Raw genomic sequence first — 21,129 nt, forward strand, 5'->3', positions numbered from 1 at the left:
ATCGCCCAGCCTGCCGAACTGGGTGAAGGGGATCAAGCTGGCACGTCGAAGCTAGCGGTCCCGGCGGCATTCCACCTGTGGTGCCCGCCCTGGGTTGTGAGTTCTGTCCAGGATCCTAAAGACCTCATAGAGCCACTCCCACCTGCTCAGGGAGCTCCCGATGCATGGATCTCTGAGATCCAGGACTTCCTGAAAGACAATATCCTTCCTGATGACGATGTGTCCGCTGAGCGCATAGTACGATTGGCTAAACGCTACGCGGTGGTAGAAGGGGATCTCTACCACCGTAGCGCCAATGGTATCCTCATGCGGTGTATTTCCCAGGGAGAGGGCCGCGATTTGCTCGCGGAGATCCAAGGAGGTGAGTGTGGAAGTCATTCCTCATCTCGCACGCTTGTTGGTAAGGCATTTCGGCATGGCTTCTACTGGCTGACAGCACTCCAGGATGCGGCTGAGCTGGTAAAGTACTGCAAGCATGCCAGTTCCATGCAAAGCAAATACACACACCGGCTCAAGCTCTGCAAATGATCCCGCCCTCATGGCCATTCGCTGTATGGGGCGTGGATATCCTGGGGCCGTTCCCCCGAGCCGTCGACGGGTACCGGTTCCTCTACGTCGCCATCGACAAGTTCACAAAATGGCCGGAGGTTACCCCTGTGGTGAACATCACCAAAAAATCAGCAGTCGCATTCCTCAAGTCCATTGTGTGCAGATTTGGCGTCCCAAACCGCATCATCACGGACAACGGGACCCAATTCAAAAGCAGACTCTTCCACGAGTACTGCAAGGACATCGGCATCCAGCTATGCTTTGTGTCCGTGGCACACCCCCGCAGCAATGGACAGGTCGAGAGAGCGAATGCAGAGATCCTCAGGGGACTCAAGACCCGCACCTACAACTGCTTGAAGAAGCATGGTGCCAAATGGGTTGACGAGCTTCCGTGCGTACTATGGGGCAATCGGACCACACCCAGCCGAGCCACCAGGGAGACTCCATTCTTCCTGGTCTACGGGACTGAAGCATGCCTTCCCCCGGAAATTCAACTAGGCTCACCACGGGTCCAGGCTTTTGACGAATCCATGCAGGAACAACTGCGGCGTGACGATGTGGACTTCGTTGACGAACTAAGGTGGCGAGCAGCAATCCAAAATGCACTCTACAACCAGGTGCTCAAGCGCTATCATCAACGGTTCGTGCACTGTAGGGAGCTCCGGGCTGGAGACCTCGTCCTGAGGCGGATCCTAAACCGAGCAGGGCTCCACAAACTCTCCCCCAGCTGGGAGGGGCCCTTCAAGGTTACAGAAGTTTGCCGGCCCGGATGCGTTCGCCTTGCCACAGAAGATGGGGTGCCGCTGGCCAACCCATGGAATATAGAGCATCTGTGTAAGTTTTACACTTAGGCAGAGCAGGGAAATGAATTTTTCCTTTGTAATAAGATAGAATTAGCATGCGGCCCAGAGCGGTGGGGGTCCGTCCCCCCTAAACCCGACCTCTGGCATTCATCGCACCGTCGGCTAGCATTAACGCGCGGCCCAGAGCGGTAGAGGTCCGCCCTCATAAACCCGGCCTCTGGCATCCATCGCGCAAGCCATGTATATCAAGTTGCAAAGGAAAGATTTGCCCCGGTTCTATCTTTGTGTCAAAATTTTATTTCGCATTTCAATTCCCGAGTTTTTACCTTTTCTAACCCCCGCGCGGACTTCCACTCCGTCGCTACAGCTAAGATCTGTATTGAGTTGCTGGACTACCGTACAGGTCCGGACCCCCTTGCTGCTGGGAGAGGGGTCCAGACCCCTAGGGACCTGCTCTAGAGATGGGGTGCTTGTTTCCTGGGGTGGTCCGGAGTTCCGTGTAGCCGCTTAGTTGGTTCCGTACCCAAAGCCTGCACGCTCCACCACCCTGTAACGAGTGCTCTAGTACCCAGAGCTGGGTAATTAGGGGCCCGGACCTCGTTCTAGCTCAAGGATTGGCTTCCTAAGTCCTACACGGCAGGTCTAGCTCCATATCTCAAAGGATCGAGTACGACAGAATGACCTCACCCACTGCTAGGAGGGATCTGGAACATCGGAGCCAGGTCCGGTAAAGTCGTGTTTGTTTCCTGGAGTGGTCCGGAGCCCTGTATAGCGCCTTAGCCTGGTTCCGCACCCTAATCCTACACACTCCACCTCTCTGTAACAAGCATTGAACTGCCTGGACCTGTGTATCCGGAGCTCCGGACCTCGTACTAGCCTGGGGGCCGGTCCAGAATAGGTCCCTCGGGCCTGCTACTAAGCTGTGACTTTGAGTGGTACGCAGGTTAAGCCTTGACTGGTGGTAGTTAGCCTCAAGCCATTGAGCCTACCTACCAGGGGGTCCCGGCATCCGCTTTAAGACTGCATGCAGATCGAGGTCCAGTCTCGGTGGTAGACAGACTCAAAACAACTGAGCCTATCTCCCAGGGGGCCCGGAGCGTTTGCTTTGAGCCAGACACCAAGGATCGATTCTACATGCGTCAAACAGCTAAGTTGCAGTATCATTACTACCATACAAGCGAGTTTGATTGCTCTCTCTGTAGTTTTTTTTGCTATACAGGGAATAAGTCGCTCGTTCGAGTTGCAATTTATGCTACACCTATGCCCAAGGATGTTTGCGCAACCTCATACCGGGGTCCAGAGTGTCTTCTTCGGCTCTGATGGCAGATAGGTCCTAACAACTGAACCTATCTACCAGGGGGCCAGGGCGCCGGGGAGCTGCATACCGCAAACCAGAACAGCTGACAAACACCTAACTTGAAATTTTCTTCTATTAAGTTTCAACAAGTACAATGTTTGTTACATAATACAAAAAAAAAACAAAAGTACAATGTCCAGTTCAGGAGTCTGCAGGCTCCCGCTTGAAGTAGTCGGCTACGAAGTCGACGACCTCCCGCACGCTTTCCCGAGCGGTGGCCTCCATCTCCCCCACTGGACCGTCGACCATGGGGGCTAGCGAGATGGCTGGGTCGTGGCTCCGGAGGCAGGTCAGGATGTGCTCTGCCACCATCCGGATCAGCTCGCGGCCCTCGGCTTCAAGCTGGCCGGCAAGGATCGGCTCCAAGCGTCGGAGCCTGTCTGAAGCAGAGTTCAGCACTGGGAGGGTGTCAGCAATCGAAGCTGGCGGCTCTGCCACTTGGATTGGACTCATACCAAGTGGCACCAGCACTAAGCTCGCCTCGTTCGCCCAGTCGATGATCCGCTGCGCCCCATAAGCTGGTCCTCCTGCAGCTTCCGGACCGCCTCCTAGACCGTCTCCTGCACCCGGGTGTCCAGTGCTGCCCGGGCCGCCTCCACCTCACGGGTCCTCTCCTGGAGCTTGGCCTCCTTCTTCACCGCCGACTCCTTCAGGGATTTGAGGGCCTCGCGCTGGCACCCAAGCTGGAGCTCCATGTTGGTGGCGTGGGATTTCCGCTTCGCAAGGGACTTCCTATCCTCCTCGAGCTCCATCTCGGCAGCAACCTGCTTGCTGGCGGTCGCCTGCAGCTCCTGGCGCCATTGGTGCAGAGACTCGGAGAGCTTGTCGAGCTCCAGCTTGCGGACCTCGAGTCCCTGGCTGCGAGACTCGAACTCAGACCGCTGCGTCGCGAGGCTGGCCTCCTCCTTGGCAATGGCCACCTCCCGCTGCGCCACGGCTTTTTCCTGGTCGAACACCTTCCGAAGATTGGCTCAGTAGGACTCATGGTCGGCCTTGAGTTCGGACCGAACACGCGCAGCATGGGAGGCTTTGGCTTTCGTGCGCCCCTCCAGGAGGGTGTGCCAGTCGCCGAGGCGTTGGCGCTTGCTCTCCAGGGCCGCCCACTCCCACTGGAAGGCCGCCTCGGCGGTAGAGGTCGCCTCCTCTATCGACTGCCGGACCCGGACCAGCACCTGGGGGAGGGGAGCCCTGCATAAGTCACCTGCCGGAGACCACCTCCATCTCTTTCTCTACTGCAGGTTCGGAGCTGGGGGTGGGGACGTCCGGCACAGACATCAGGACCTCGGCTGCCGGGGTGCTCGCCGTCGCCAAGCCCGGTGTCGGCGCGGCTGCCGCCGTAGCTGGGGCTTCGGGGGCCACCGCGTCGGGTGCAGCTGCTCCTGGCACTGGCGCATTCGCCATCGCTACGTCGGGCGTTGCTGCGCCTGGCACTGGCGTATTCACCGTCGCCACATCGGGCGTTGCCTCGCCTGGTGTTGGTGCACCCACCGGCGCCGCGTTGGGCGCCATCGGGTTAGCGGAAGCCGCAGCACCCGAGCTCCCCGCACCCGTCGTCGCTCCCGCCGTTGCCGCTGAGGCCCCGGATGCCTGGACCCCCGCTGACGAGCCAGCGGCGGTGGAAGAACTGCTTGGGCGAGAGACCCTGGCAAACAAAGAAAATAATTCTTCAGCAAAAAGCGAAGCACCGAGAATAAGGGGAGTGAACGGAAGAACACTTACCACGAAGCGTCGGGTCTCCAGCGCCCACGGAGGCTCGGCGACTGCTTCTACTGCTGCTCCCGATGCAGCGGCGGAGGTGCACAATGCGGCTACTGCTGCTGCGGCTCCCGAGGCGGTGGCGGAGGCGCAACCCGTGGCTGCTCCTGCTGCTACTTCTGCTGCATCTACCGAGGCGGCGGCGGAGGCGCACCTCGCGGCTGCTACTGCTGCGGCAGCTCACGTGGCGGCAGCGGAGGCGCACCACGAGGCTACTGCTGCTGCGGCTCCCGTGGCGGCGGCGGAGGCGCAACCCGGGGCTACTCCTGCTGCTGCTACTCCCGTGGTGGCGGTGGAGGCGCAACCCGTGGCTGCTGCTGTTGCTGTTGCTGCCGGGGGGAGGCATCTCCCGGCGGTGGTGGTGGTGGCACGACTACTCCGGGGGTCCCGCGGGGGCCGGGGGCCCGGGAGCTACCCTGGCCCGCGTCCTCAGCTGTCCTCTAACGCTTCGCGGCGGGCTCCATAACTGGGGTTCCGTCGCCCCGGTGCAACCTGCGCCGGCTCGCTACCCCCGACGATGCGCCGGAGCTTTTCCGGGCCTGGCTGGGACCGCTCGTGGCGGCGCTACCAGCCACGGCCTGCTTGCGCTTGGCAGAAGAGCCGAACCCCACGACGCTCGGCACGGCCTGTTCCCCGGACGCACCAGGGATCCGGATCCCACGGTCCGGGTCGCCTCCAGTCTGGCGTGCTGCCAGCCCACCGTCGTCGAGGGTCGGCAGGGTGGCCAGCACCGCGGTCCTCAAGCGTGAGTCCTCGCAGAGGGGGACGACACCCTGAGGAAGGATCAGGTGCTCCGGGATGATGATCTCCCCGGTCACCGCCCGCACTAGGACCTCCAGGGCTTCCTGGGTCAGATCACTCCCCTCTCCGCGGTGGGTCCTGCTGCAGTCGTTGGGGCTGTTGAAGCTCCAAGCAGGATGCGGCCGCTGCTTCAGGGGGGCGATCCGGCGCTTCAGGAAATCCCCGAGCACGTGTAGCGAGGTGAGGCCGCCCTCTGCCAGCGACCTGATCTTGCTTAGCATGGGGTCGAACGCCGGCGGCAGGGACGGCTTAGCCCGCCAAGACTGGCGGTCGAAGGCAGGTCCCTCGTTCGGCAAGGCGAGGCACTCATTGGCTTCGGTGGTGGCGATCACCCATTCCTTGCGCCAATCTTCCCACTTCCCGCCAGTGAGGCCGGGAATGTAGGGCGTCGGCCGGTCGCTCCTCGTCTGGAAGTAGTACGCCCCCACCTCATCCTTCCCCTTCCCGGACTTCACCAGGACGAAGAAGTGGTGGAAGAGGATAACGCAGGGCCGCACCCCCCATGAACATCTCGCATAGATGGATGAAAATGGACGTCAGGAGGAGGGAGTGGGGCGTGAGGTGCTGGAGTTGGAGGCCGAAGTCTTCCAGCAGCAACAGCAGGAATGAAGACACCGGCAGCCCCACGCTGGTGGAAATGTGCGAGATGAACAACACAAATTCCCCGGTGCGCAGATTGCCGAGGGGAACCGAGCCTGCTCGAATCCCCCAGGCAGTCTCCTGTGGACTCCACCCTAGTAGGCGGCGCACCGTGTTCAGCTCCTCCTCAGTCTGGAAACGGCGGGAACGAGCAAGGGACGCCATCTTGCTATGGAGGCAAGGAGCAATCTATGAAGAAGAGCAAGGAGAGAGGAGGCTCGAAGGCAAAGGGGCGCAAAGGTTGGAAGGAAGAAGGTGAATGCAGAAAGGTAACCGCGGTATGAGGTTCGCCCCTTTATAAAGCCTGACCCAACCGGCGCACCCCGGAACCGTCACTGGAACCCAAGCAACGCTCACGCCTGGTGTTAACCGCCTAGTCCATGACAAGGGGGCCCAAGCCCGCCTGTCAGGGAGGGTGGGTAACAACCAAAGGTGTGAAAAGGCGGGATCTGAACCGTCGCCTGCACGCGAAGCGAGGCGGAGGCCGAGCTGACGTGCGCGCATTAAGCGCTGGCATGACCAGGCTTTTCGGGAACTGCGCTGGAGGTAAATGTCCCGTTTACTCTGGCCGCAACAATGCCGAGCGTCGCTCGAGTGACCAGGTGTACCACTGTGCGTGGGGACCACGAGTCAGTAAGCCGTTGCGATGTGATGAGGCAGCGAAAAACCCGATGTTTGGTCAAAGCCGGGCAAGACTCCTGCAGTATGCATAAGTCTAACGCTAGAGGCTTCAAGTTATGCGAGAGCCAAATCGCAGTAGTGGCCCCACCTGAGGGTTCGTCACCTCTCCTGAGGTGGGTCCGGGGGCCACTGTCGGTACCCTGTAGAAGGGATACCCACTCATAATGCAGCAAGGCAGGACTCGCGTAGTCATCCGTAACTACGCCATAAGAGGCGGAGCAGCCGGGCCCCACGGGTCAGGCTCTTACCTCACCGGGCCAATAGCCCCGGACCCGCTCCCCGCTCTGGGACAGGTCCGGTGATGCCAGGTGTCCCTGAGGAGGGGAAGCTCCGAGCCAACAGCCGAGGCCGCGGACCCCCCATAGGGGTCCGGGACCTCCCGCGTCCATCTGGACCTCCCACGCGCGCAGAACCAACATACCGCCGGGGGGTCTAGAGCCGCCACGTGTCCCGCAGGCGCGGGAGCGGGCGCGGGTCTTCTGCTGGAAGACTCGCCCACCCACCGCATTCAATGCGGGTGGTTGAGGCGTGCTCTGCCGCCGCGGCACGCGGGGCAGCCTTTGTCAAGCCTCACTGTAGAACGCATATTACCGAGGTACACAGTGCAGCCGCATGCGCCGCATCCGCCCAGAGCCCCTCTGCCGCATTAAATGGATACGATGGCACGACACTTTTCCATCATGCCGCATACACCGCAAGCTACACGGCCCATTCAGCTATGCTGCAGGCGACGCCGCAAGCTACGCCTGGCACCGTTTCGACAAGACAGCGCATGGGTATGCTGGACGGAGGATTCCAGGAGCAGGCAAGGAAATCCAAGAATGAGATCTCCTTCGCCTGTCTGCCATAATGTATGAACAATATATTATTTTTTACTACATTGATTGGGCCCACCTGTCGGGGACCCAATGGCCATATACACGCCTCCCTTGAGATATAAAACGGAGGCGCCCACTGCACACACCAGGACTTTTCAAGCTCACTCAGACACAAGCTCTTCCACTCTTTCCCTCGAGATGATGAGGACACAAGCAATACAACACACAATGGACGTAGGGTATTACGCTCCGGCGGCCCGAACCACTCTAAACCTGCTGTGTTCACCATGTTCTTCCAGGGAGATCGAACTAGTCCTAGCTAACCCCCGAGTACTCACCCTCTGGGCTTAGGCGGGTGCATTATGCCACCCGACTGTGTGTTTGCACACCACGACAGCGGGTTTCCCGTACCCGATAGAAGAAGCAAAAAAATTTAATAGAAAGCATGAACAAATACACAATGCATTATAGGAAAATGAGTATGAGTAGGTAATCATTGATGGGAATGAAAGTACATGAGTCTAAGTCTCTCTTAGCATGTAATTGGACCTTATTTTGATACAAGGCCTTGTGACATTGGTATTTTAGGTTATATGTAGTCGGGTTTATTGTACCCATGAGTTTGCGGATTTGGGTGCTTGGAGAACAAACCCGCACCCGCAAACCCGACGTGGATGAAGTTTATCCCATTAAAAAACCCGCGGATATAGAATTTAGTCTATGCCCACACCCTAATGGAGCAAAAACCCATCGAGTTTCGGATTTCGGGTACCCGTTGCCATCCCTACTCGTGCTACAAACTTAGTGATCCATCGGGAAGAAATACCTCTCACTTTTGGGCTGGTTCATTGACATATTCGGCCCAATAAATATTATTCTGGTTCGTTTTGTTGTCCAGATTAGGTGGAATTGTCTAATTTATTATTTCTAACATAGATGAAAGAGCACATGCAATATTCTCTTGTGCCACGAGCTTGCTTGGTTATCCAAGCTATGACCATTGCATGCTATGCGGACGATGAACGTGCTACTGGCAAATACAGCTTGACAAGTTCTATTATTTTTTTACGGCAAGCGCAACTTATATGTGTTTCGCTATGTGGTGCCTATCACTTTGTTTTCTTTTCTCTCTCTGTACATGTTCTATATTTTTTATTTTCTTCTCCTATTCTTTTTTTCTCTTTCCTAGTTCCTTCCATCCATTTTTATTTCCATTTCTTTTCCCTTATCTTCTATATCTGTTTATTTATAATTTTGTCTTCATTTTATTTCCTGATTATGAACCTCACATACATAATCTTCACCTGAATTTATAATTTATTCTTTTATAATTTATATTAACCATATTTTTTTTATATAATCACATGTTAACCAATCTATACTTATCTTTTGTTATAGTAGTACAGAATTATTTGTGCATATTTTAAGAACGAGTCATACAGTGTATTCTAATTTATTTGTATTCCAGACTCATACATTGGTATGTGAAATGATTATTTTCTTTATATACTAACTTGTTTAGCACGTGTATACATGCTCATAATAATATTTTTACTATGTAGTTGCATTTGTTCTTCATGTAAAATTATTTTTCTACATGTAACTAATTTATTCCCAATGTCAAATTATTTGTTCGCCTTGTAGATTAAATTGTTCCGTGACATTGATCTATTTGTTTGCATCTGTAGCTGCATTTGTTCATCATGTAAAATTATTTTTCTGCATATAACTAATTTATTTGCAATGTTAAATTATTTATTCCCTTTGTAGATTAAATTGATCTATGACATTGATCTATTTGTTCATGGTATTTTCAATTAAAATTTTGTTTGTAGTACATTATTATCTGTTGGTCATGTTTATTTTTCTGTTCATAGAAAATAATCATTTGTTCATGTTGTTAAAATATTTATTCCTAGTAGCTGAAAATAATTATTTAGTAACAAAAATATTTTTCAAAAATATCGTGCAAACATAAGCAAGTTATGTATTGTTTTAAAGATCTTATCATAAAAAAGATAATGGTGCAATCAAAATTTAATTTGGATGCACAATTTAAGATTTATTGATTTTTCTGAATGTGAACTCCCCTTGCATGTGAGTGATACCATCAATTTATCTTCACCGGCATGCATGCATTTATTATTGAAAGGACTAAACAGATGTTAAGAAAAGTAATACTCCTCCCATTTTTTATTAGATATCGTATTTAATCTGGGTACACAGACCAAGGAGATAGTTAAGCACACAATAATCTTCTCTCATGTGAGTTAGGCCTTGTTTAGATTCCAAAATTTTTTGAGCCCTACATCAACTTCGAGCGTTTGACCAGTAATTAGGAGTATTAAATGTGGATGACTTGCAAAACACATTCCACAACCCTCGGATGTAATTACGAGATTAATCTTTTAAGCCTAATTGGACCATGACTAGATAATGCCGTGCTACAGTAAACAACCTTTAATGATGGATTAATTAGATTTAATAGATTTGTCTCGTAATTTCCCGTCCATCCGTGTAGTTAGTTTTACAATTTGATCATATTTAGTCCTTATAATTTTTGATTGAAAATTGCTACAAGTGAATTTTGTCCAAATGTTTACAGGATTTAAATACACGCTTAATATTTGTCGGTTAACGCCACCGGTTGATTAATTCCGCATCGTAATCTCCCAAGCATGCAAGCCTGACACACTCTATCTCCCATGCATGCAAACCCACACACGCATGCAAGCCTCCCGCATGACATGCAAATCCATTGAAAGCTCAACATTGCTCGCGCTTGCCGAGGTGTAGATGTAGCATCTTTAATTGCAATATCTCTTGCACCGAAGCGTACGGAAGATTATGAGTTAAAATCAGAATCGGTAATGCTGGTTAGCGCGGAAACAGTCGGATCGAAATTCTGGTAACGGGCCTGAGATTTGGCACATCGACAACGTGCACATTCTCGGATCTATCGACGAGGAAATTAATTTCATTTCAGGTGACGCTTCCGCTATTGTCTCCTGAAGCGACGCCTAACCCCGCCCTCGCCCCTCACCAGCGGTTGACAACCAAAATTGACATTAGACATAGTACCGACCGGTCTGACCGGCTGGGTCGACCGGTCTGACCGGTCTTCAAGAAGTCCGAGTGTAATTAAATTATTTCATAGGTTTTTATCTGTGAAAAAGGATTTCTTGCGGGATAAGTCCACCCTACCCTATAAATATAAAGGGTCACGACCGATTGAGGGGATCCAATCGATCAAATAATACAACTTTTATCTTTCTTCTTTGCCCTAGCTTTTCCAATCTACTATTTGTTGTTCCTCCTTCGTCTCTACATCGATTGAGGGCATTCTAGGTGGCCCGCCAACCCTAGAGCAACCCTGCGTGCGCCTGCCCCGACAGGTCCTTCCCAGGTGACGTTCGTTAGTTTCACCGCCGGTCTGTCCGACGATAACCGGTCTGACCGGTATACCCGACCGGTCTGAGCATCGGCGTTGCGTCATGCCGTCGCTCGCTGCGCATTCTAGCATTTTGGTGTGTTGGCCCTAGATCTGCACCAACATACTTTTTGGCGACTCCACTTTGGACCAGAAAGAATAAATCGGCTACCATGGCTAGTATTCCTAAACCTGATGATATTGATGCCACCAACATCCAGAGGCCGACCTTTCAGCAAATTTCAGCCGAGCATCAGAAGGTTCTTGATGACATCCAAAAGAAGATCAGAAAAGAGAAAGAGAAGGAGATCGAGAGGCTGGAAGAAATAGCCATGAAGCAATACATCTCGCACTTCTCCATCGACTGACAGGGAAAGGTTACAAAGGATGACGCCTTCGACTCTTCTCAATTTGAGGTAAAATTTGATGAGAATAAACAATCTGCTCTTGATTCAGAGGTAACTAATATGATAGATAGTGCTATTGCTTCTCATGTAAATAATAAGTTGGAATTTATTGTATGCATGATATATTTGATGACTGCTTCAGAGGTAAAATGGACTTTACACTGTGGAGTGCCTAAGATGTCTTATTCTTAGCACAGTGCAATATGGGCATGGTCATGTTGATGAGTTTTTTTAGATAATAGAAAAGAATATCCGGCTTCACCCTTCTCATCGAGGGGGATTAGACTAATCTTATTATACGCAGTAGTAACCACACCACGTTCTCATAATAAATTTAAAGCATACAACATTGTTATTGAAAGCCAACCCGTAAACTAAAAGGCCATCCATGGGATGCGAAGAAACAAAGAGCCGACATCTCCAGCAAAGGACATGCCTGAATCATCCTCTCCTTTTGATCCTCATTGTGCTCCAACTGCACCCAATGGCATAGCCAATGCATTCTCTTGAATAAAACATGCAAAAATGTTTTTGGTTGACATTTGTTTAAAACAACATCATTCCTAGAGAGCCAATTCACACAACACATAGCCGATATGATTGTCAATAACTATAATTTTGGTTTATGACCCCTTGTTTTAACCAATGATTAAACCAATCATCAACATTATTTCTTGGTGCTAAACCAAAAACTAAGTGAATTGCACGCCAAAAAAAATTTAGCGTAAGCGCAATCGAAAAAAATGTTGGATACTTTCTTCCCGGTTACAAAAGCTGCAAACTTTACATCCAATCCAATTTCGCCTAGCTAAATTATCCTTTGTAAGTAATACATCCCTTTTCTAGTACAACATAAAGATTTTAACCTGAAAGGTATCTTTGCCTGCCAAATCTCTTGTATAACCTTTATACCACTATTAACAAGATTTTTATACATAGAGTGTACTGTGAAGCGGCCATTAGCATGTAGGGACCAAGGTATCCCACCCCTCTTGTAAATTAATGTTCAACAAAATATGCAACATATGGAGCCAGTCATGTAGTTTATCCCCCACTAAAGCTCTACTAAAAGAGATATTTAGTTGTGCGGTGCTAAACACTTTCTTTACTGTAGTGTGTCGTCGACAAACAATGTTAAATAGAGATGGAAATTAGGATTTCAATGTCTAGTTTCCCAACAATATGTCTTCCCAAAACCTTATTTGTGAACCATCTTTAAGCGAAAAACGTCCCAAGCTAAGAAACTAATCCTTAACCCCCATTAGGCTAGTCCAAAAATAAGAATCTTCCAGCTTCTTGTTGACTTGCCCTAGAGTTTTATTCTTTAGATATTTATTCCGCAACAACTCTTGCAAAATGCCTTCTTCATTGCACAGTTTAAACAACCATTTAATAAGCAGGCATTTATTTTGAATATCTAAATTTTGTATTTCCAAATCACCTTGTTCTTATTCCTTTGGTTGGCACATTGAAGTCCACTTAACTAATCTGTACATTTTTATGTTGGTCGCTTTGCCAGAAAAATCTTGATCTATAATACTCAATTTTTTTAATAACTCCTCTTGGGACCTCAAAAAAAGATAGCATAAACATAGGTAAACTGAACAATAAAAAATTAATCAGTACCAACCTGCAACCTACACATAAAAGCTTGCCTTTCCAACCACTCAGCCTTTTCTCGATCCTTTCCTCAATTATTTTCCTGTCATTGTTGCTAAGCTTTCTAAAATGCATCGGAATTCCTAGGTAGCGAAAGGGATATGAGCCAAGCTTGCAACCGAACAGACTTGAGTACATTAATTCATGTTGTTTTACTTGACCAAAGTAGAATATCTCACTTTTATGAAAGTTTATTTTAAGGCCAGATAATTGTTCAAAGTTACATAACAGGAGTTTGATGTTCTTTGCTTTGTCACTATCGTGGTCTAGAAAAATGATTGTATCATATGCGTATTGCAAGATAGATAACCCCTCTTCTACTAGGTGTGGTACAACCCCTTTCACTTGCCCATCTTCCTTAGCTCTAGCAATGATGATAGCCAACATATCAACCACTATATTAGATAGTATTGGCGATTGTGGATCACCTTGTCGAAGCCCCTTTTTAGTTTGGAAATACGAGCCTATTTGATCATTCTTAGAGTTTCATTTGCACCAAACATCAGAGAATCCTTTCATTCTTAGAGTTTGTTGTAAGAAATCTCATTTCACTTTATCATAAGCTTTTTCAAAATTAATCTTAAAAATAGTCTCATCTTTTTTTTTGTATGTAATTTATGTAAGGTCTCGTGTAGGACAATAGCTCCTTCCATTACATTTCTTCCTAGTAAGAATGCTGTTTGTAAAGGCCTAATAACCTTTTGATGAGGTAGAATGACAATAGAGACAAACCCATCGATGTGGACTGTGGAGAATCGTTGATCACAAGATAAATCTTATTTGGTGGCATTGTATGGTAGATGGAGCTTTTGCTGGTTTAACCCGATGTCACATCGTCTTGTGGGCCATGCTTGGAACAATCATTATATTTTGAGAGTTAGAACTGATTTCTATGCACGTGGACAAGCTTGTACGTATTCGATTTGATGATGACTTCCTTGTCACACAGGCCGCATCATGTTTTTTGTTTTTTTTAATGCTAATTTTGCTACTAGGGGCTCTATGGGTTCGTGCCTGTTAGAGAAAAGTGTTTGCCAAATGCAAATGACTGAATGGATTGACCATCTCTGTGTATGTGTTACAAGGAATATATACAAGGCATATTGCCCGAAAAGGTGCCTGTTGGCAGGTTGCCTTGGCCCTGACGTTTTCTGGTCCGAAAGGGCCCAAGTCTATTATCCTAACTGCTAATGATTATCCAGTTGATCATCTAATTAATTATCCCTAATTAATCCTAACAGTGCCAATAGCCCACGTTGGCCTTATCGCCTAGAGGCGAGTAGACACATTATATTGTCGCCTGGAGACGAACCGCCTACAAAACATCCTAGCTTGACCCCTGCAAATCATATAGGTCAGTCTCAGTGGAAGTTTTATGGATACAGTTATTTAAACTAAAAACTAGGTAACTGTGCCAGATAGATTTTATGGTGACGAAACTTTCCATATATCTCATGAAACTTCATTCTTCTCTCCTTACCATGTCAGCAAAATTGTTGATATTTAATGTCATAAAATTCTTCATGAAACCCCATTAAGACTGGCTACTATGCAACTACAGAGCAATGAATCTAGGATTCGGTGAGATCTCTATAATTTATTATTGGCAACGTATCAAGTACAAATCAACCTATTCGTGCAAATTTGCAAACTTCTAATCCGGGCCATGGGATCAACATCCTATGGGAATGAGGGATTGGATAATTTTACACTTAACCACCCACCCCTAACCACACTTCTGCAAATCCCCCTCACACTCCCCCTGCGCACCCCCTTGGATGTTGATCCTATGGCCCAAATTAAAAGTTTGCAAGTTTGCACGAAGAGATTAGTTTGCACATGATACGTTGCCTTAATTATTAGCCCAGTTCAAAATAGATTTTCTACAACCCCATTAGAAGGAGGACCCTGCATCGCCCCTCTTAAGCGACTCGGGGGATGACCCTGCCGCCGCCGCCGGCCTCTCCCCCATCCGACCTTATCGGTCGTTGCCATCACGGCCGGCGGTGGCGGCCCCGCCCTCCGTCCCCTTCCCTCCTCTCTCCCTGCTCCTCTCGACCACTTCCCTCAACCCTTACACCCTATGACCATGGTCGTATATCCTTGTTGGGGTGCCGACGCCGTCCACTGGGAGCTGAATTCACTCCTCCTATAGCCGGATCTACCTCCCCCACCACCGGATCTACGTGCTAGCTCGTCTTTGCTCCTTCCTGCCGCCGCCATGGATGCGTTGCTGCATGTGCAGGTTGCCGCCCTCGCATTTCGGCAGGTCACCATCCCAGCCGCACCCCACTACATCCTTGGTGGTGCTCCCCGTCCCTCCGAGCCAAGGCATAGTGGGCACGCCCGACCTCGCGCCGCGCAATCAGTCCGTATCATCGATCCTCCTACCTGGCCGCCACGAGGGTCTGCCTTAGTGCTGCAGCAACCACGTCGACTGGGGCCACCGGTTGCCCCTGCGCCTTTTTCGCGCTTGCGCGTGTTGGTGGGGGGGGGGGGGGTGGGGGGAGGGGGGGCTCGGTGACGCCCCAACCTTGCTGTGGCGGGTTCAATGGCTCCTCTAATTGGGAATGCTGTGCGGTGGCCCATGCTTGGTGCTTGTTGGCGGCTTTGGAAGGTTGGTGGCTTGCTTTGGGTATGGGGCATGGTGAAAGTCTATGCTCAGGTGAGCAAATGACAGTGACACCCTCGAGCGTCGTTTACCTCCTTGGAGGTGTCATTCTTCTACCCCTCTCCCCTCCTGCACCTGTGGGCTTCTTGGGTGAAAACCCTGATCGTGTCTGTCGGGCAATGATGACGACAATGGTATCGCATCCCTCCATGGAGGCATCATCTTGGGATAATTTTTCTTTTGCAGCTGCCTTTGTTTTGATTAATCCATCATCGCCTTGGTTGCTTGGATTGATGTCTTGTGGCAGATGCTTTGCCGCCACGGTCGTGTTATTGGTGCTTGCCCTGGAGGATGCTTTGCCGCCCAGGATGTTGTCGTTGGGTGGATGCTTTGCCACTGTTCGTGGCATGCGGATGTTTAGCCACCGTTTGCTTGGGCGGATGCTTTGCCACCATGTTGTTGTTTGGGTGAATGTTTGGCCACCACTGGTCCTGGCAGATGCTTTGCCACCGTTTCTTCTACTCTGGCAGATGCTTTGTCGCACTGGTCGCGTTCTTCGAGCTTGCTCTGTCTAGGGATCTTTGGCAATAGTGTATCCCATTTTGCAGGTTCAGTCTTGGTTAGCCTTGTTAGGGTGGTTGGATTGGGCACTTGGGTGTGTCCTCCCTTCCCTTCTTGTTGCTTCTTCTAGTTGTTGTTATGGTTACGCTGTGTGTTGGTTATGCTTTCCTTTATTATTTCTCTATTTTTAGTTCTTTGTGTTCGTATGTTGGTCAATCGTTGTTTGGCCGCATCAAGATTTATCTGTAAACTACTTTTTTCTTAATGAAATACATGCTAAGGCACATTCTTGAAAAAAAAGTCCGGTTCAAACAATCAAACCTGAGCTACTTTAAGAAGAAATGAAAGGGATGCGGTCCAGTTTTTAACATATGTCTTAATGAATGACAACTTGGCTGTCCCGTCACAAAATGGTGGGTTTCGATATATCTTGGGAAACCTGTAGAAAATCTTTTTTCTTCTAGATATCAATACTCTTGTTTGCGGTCTAGACTGATCCATGCATTACTGAGAGACAACGATGTGATACTGCAACTTGCTTCCTACTTGATGATGATGTCGATGTTATGATGTATCTCTAAATTGAAGATTTGACTTTTTGAGATCTCCAGTGGTTCATCACACGACGTTTCTGTCTAGTTTTCTTTCCTAATTGCTCTCTAGCATGCACGTATCTCCTATCCACGCATCAATTGTATGATGGCATAGCCGCGAAGAAATATACTACCTCCATCTCAAAACATACTACCTCCGTCCAAAATATAGCTATTTTTAGATTTTCTCCAAATCAAATCTTTTAAACTTTGACCCTGGATAATAAAAAAACTATAAAGATTGGCATAACAGTTTTTTAGATTTGGTGATAGTCAAACATTTTCATCTTTGACTAATATCTTCAAAACTAATTAATTTTAAACATAAAAGGTTACATGTTACATGTTATGATATAGTTGATTTCATTTTGAATCAACTAATATCATTTTTATGCTGTCAATCTTTGTGATCCTTTTACTATTCATAGTCAAAATCTAAAATGTTTGACTTGGAAAATAATTAAAAATAGCTACATTATGAAAAAAAGAGAGAGAGATATTTATGTGGAGTATCAGTACGTGTAGTAGAACATTTTCTTATACACTATCATCTCACAGTTATAGAAGTTTAATTTCCTTTTTGGCAAAATAAAAATTCTTTCCTTTGAACAGTGTCTTACACTTTGAAGTGCTCAAGTAGAACCTTGCTCGCAAGTTCTCGGCTGAAGGTCTCCAGGAACTCAGGAATGGTGAAATTCCTGTACTTTGCTGCATTCTCCGGCGAAACCAGCTCCGGCAATGGCCCATAAAAATTCGAGTCCCCTCTCTTCCTAGGGTTGAAGAAGAGGGCGATCGAAACGCTGGCCTCTTCTTGCGTGTTCATCACCACCCGATGCTCCACACTCTTGTACTCATCGTTGGACATCATCTGCAGGAGGTCGCCGACGTTGATCACCAGCGCCCCGGGCACGGGCTTCACGTCCACCCACTGGCTCCTCCCTTCATCCCCGGTGTGCTTCACCTGCAGGCCGCCGACGCCGTCCTGCGCCAGGACGACGAGCACGCCGGGGTCCGTGTGCGCGACGATGCCCATGGTGCGCTCGGGCTCCGGGCACACGGGGTAGTAGTCTCAGACCATCACCTTGCCCTCGAGGCAGGAGGCCTCCTCCAGCGCGGTGTCCCGGCGGAGGCCGAGGCCCCGGGAGAGGAGGCCCAGCAGGGCGCGCCCCAGGGCGGTGGCCTGCGCGTCCCACTCGAGGAGCTCGGCGCGGCAGGCGGCCGGGATGCATGCCGGGTCGGCGTTCTCGACCTCCATGGTGTCGCGCCAGCTCGCCGACAGGGAGCGGAACAGGTCCACGTTGGAGGAGTAGGACACGCCGCCGTCCACCGGGGCGCGGGCGTAGTGCTTCGTGCGCTCGGGGCCGGGGAGCTCGTTGAAGGCGCGTACGGCGGCGAGCGCGCGCGCCGGGTAGTTGGAGGTGATGAGAGCTTGGTGGAGGTGGTGGTAGCTGACGAGGTGGAAGAAGCCCCAGTCGCGGGCGGCCGCCGCCACGGCGGCGGTGGCCACTGGAGGGAGAGGTCGACGATGGGGATGCAGACGCCCGTGGGAGCGAGCGGGACGAAGGCGTAGGGGTCCGGGTGGAGGAAGATTGCCGGGACGGAGGATACGCCGGACTCGACGAGACCGCGCACGCCGGTGCGGGATTCGTCGAAGGCCTTGAGGAGCGCGGCGCGGTCCGCCGGTGGAGAGGGAGACGCCATGGTCGCACACACGGTCACGGTCGCTCCTGTGGGCCGCCCTTGAAGTGGCCGTGTTTCAGATAAAAGTGGCGAGCAAAGTATTAATTGCAAAGTCCAAATTTTATTGACGCGTCACATAAAACATGTGGCATGAAAAAAATACATAGATATAACGAAATAATCATTTTATATATATAGTGTTTACTGTTTAGTATTCACGGTTAGATATTCACGCGTATTGGTTATATAATGCTAGTGTGAAGGGCTATTGACATGGAAACCAAACATCTGAAGCTGCGTTTGATTTCATCCATCCAGAGCCATTGGTTGTCTCCTTCACTCCTCGTCATCCCTTTCCACACCCAACAACTAGCAATTGGCTTCTTTACCAATCCTGTATCTGTACCAAAAAAATAGCCACTTTATATTAGACCATTATCGGTAATTTCAGTGATTAAGTGGGTGGTACAGGGTCTTAAAATTTGACTTCGATAATTTAAGAGTCGGGCCCTAAAAGGGTCGAGTTCTAATTTTATACAATTTTGAGCTAAAAATATATAAGAACCAAGTTGGATTGTGAAAAGACGATTAGAGTCATGATCCGTTACCACCCAGCCCTAGACAGCATAATCAGTAGGACTAATATGTTTGTCAACTATAAGCATTGGTAAGATTTAAAAACTAGCTCTAAAGGATGAAATACAAGCAAATATATGATTAGCTGGTTCAAGATTATTGATCAATTGAATTATTGATAATCATTTAATGTTTAGTTTGTTAATTGGAAAACCATATATATATACCAGTTCCGCTCTACAGCCCGCAATGATATACATAAATGGAATATAAATCTTGTCCAAGACAATAGAGTGCCACTACTACTAGCAGTTCAACTGAATATCACTATTACAGGGATGGTAAAGGGCCATAAAGTTTAGCCCAGATGGTCTAAAGGGCTGGGATCTAATCTTGTATAACTATTTTTGACAAAAATAAAAATATATTATGGTGAAGTTGGATTGTGAAGGCAACTGGAGCCATGATTTGTTACCACCTAAAAGGATCGTGGCCCAAGAGGCGGTGTTCAATTGGGACTTTTTCAATTTATCAAGTTCTTATCCTACCACTAGTGTTGCCCAACCTATAAATTCACAACTTATCAACTAGAGCACACTAACAATAAGACCTTAGGTGGGTAAACACACTAACATGCTCATTTTGCCAATCACATTATCAATTTAGAGAGCCTAATCAAGAGAGAGCATACTAGAAAGTTTAAGACCTACTCAACAAAACAAGCGAGCAAAGCAAGAGTAAAGAGAACTTAAATGCAATGCTTAAATGAAACAAGAAGGGACACAACCCCCCCCCCCCCCCAAATCCACGTTGGAGCGTCCACTAAGTGTTAAGCTCCCTTGGTCCATAAAGAAACAAGTCGGCACTAAGAATGCTCATTCTCCATCCCCGGAGTGGTGAGCTTCAAACTGCGTACAATCACTTATTCTTGTAGCTCCCACAAACTCCAAGAGCTCACCAAGAGCATCCGAGTCACCAAGACTGTCTAGGGGCCATCAAACACCAAGAGTAACAAGCTCCAAAGCCTTCACTTGACTTACACTCAGCTGGCCCTAAGCTTAAGCACACTTGCTACTCTCAAATGGATGAATTCTTCTTGTTTGGATCAATTTTCAAGCTCAAGATCTTCTTCCCATGGACCAAGCATTCTCTCTGCAACTCAAAGGTGGACTCAGGTATTTAGGGTCTCAAAAGCATCCCAAATGACCCCGGGGGTCTCCTTATATATGCTAGGAAGTCCACAATAAATGTAACCTGCCACTGTGCAGAAAAGTTCGTAGCGTCACCGCTGATAAGCGTCGGTTCAACCGGTCCCTCTGGGCTTGAATAGTAGCCGTTGGACTCTGACACAGAGAATTTGCTGATATCATTTAACCGACAGTTGAACTGACGGGGTGCGGGTTTAACCGGTCCTTAAGAAATTCCTAGTGCGTCCAAAATCATGCTCTTTGGTCAATACCAACAATGGTGCACCGACACTTCTCAGTAGCACCATCGTTTGAACCAGTAATGTTCCTTTGGACTTATAAACATAGTTGTCCATATTGCACCGATGCATCAAAGGCATGGTGTCGGTTTAACCGGTCCTATTATGTTTTCATGGCATCGGTTTAACCGATGTCCAGCTTTCAACTTGACCTTGTGGAAATGACTTGAGAATGATTTCTTCCACGACTTTTTCTTCTTCCATGTGCTTTTCTAACCTCTTTGAATTATTTAGAGCTGAGCTTGAGCAAGTGTGCAAAAGTTTTCAAGGCCAAGCTACTCTAGGTCAACCTACTAACTTAAGAACCCCTTAAGAAGTACGATCAAAGACTAACACTATAAAACCTGAACTAAATCAAGTGTGCGTCATCTCCTTGTGACACTTGATACTCGAATGGTCCATAATCTTCATGTTTAAGTCCTTGGCACGCAAGATCATGCAAATTGAGGGGTCTCCTCTCACTTTTCAAAAATGACACACCCAATAATTGATATTTCCTTTAAAACACATGTTAGTCACATATGGTTGTCATTAATCACTGAAACTTACTATATGCATGTATCGTCCTAGATGCTTTCAACACCCCTACCTACATGAGTAGGGAAGTCATATTTATTGTCTACAAAGGCAGCCAAAATCGTGGGGACTGAAATAGGGTTAATATTCCCATGACATTTTGGTAAATCTGACTGGTATTAAGGTAAAGCCCTATTTTGGGATTCA

The 21,129-nt window shown here is 48.8% G+C and overlaps 1 protein-coding gene and 1 pseudogene across 1 annotated transcript; both read right to left on the minus strand.

Moving 5' to 3' along the window:
• Positions 1-3,257: 3,257 nt before the first annotated feature.
• LOC120648001 (translation initiation factor IF-2-like) lies at positions 3,258-4,110 on the minus strand. Its single transcript, XM_039924789.1, has 2 exons — positions 3,925-4,110; positions 3,258-3,653 (listed from the first exon to the last, which is right to left on the minus strand). The coding sequence occupies exons 1-2, from the start codon at positions 4,108-4,110 to the stop codon at positions 3,258-3,260; spliced, it is 582 nt and encodes a 193-aa protein (XP_039780723.1).
• Positions 4,111-17,107: 12,997 nt separating this feature from the next.
• On the minus strand, positions 17,108-18,552 carry LOC120651449 (annotated as a pseudogene).
• Between the last annotated feature and the right edge of the window lie 2,577 nt (positions 18,553-21,129).

The sequence above is a fragment of the Panicum virgatum genome, chromosome 9K (assembly GCF_016808335.1).
Source record: "Panicum virgatum strain AP13 chromosome 9K, P.virgatum_v5, whole genome shotgun sequence".
In the NCBI taxonomy this organism is placed as follows: Eukaryota; Viridiplantae; Streptophyta; class Magnoliopsida; order Poales; family Poaceae; genus Panicum; species Panicum virgatum.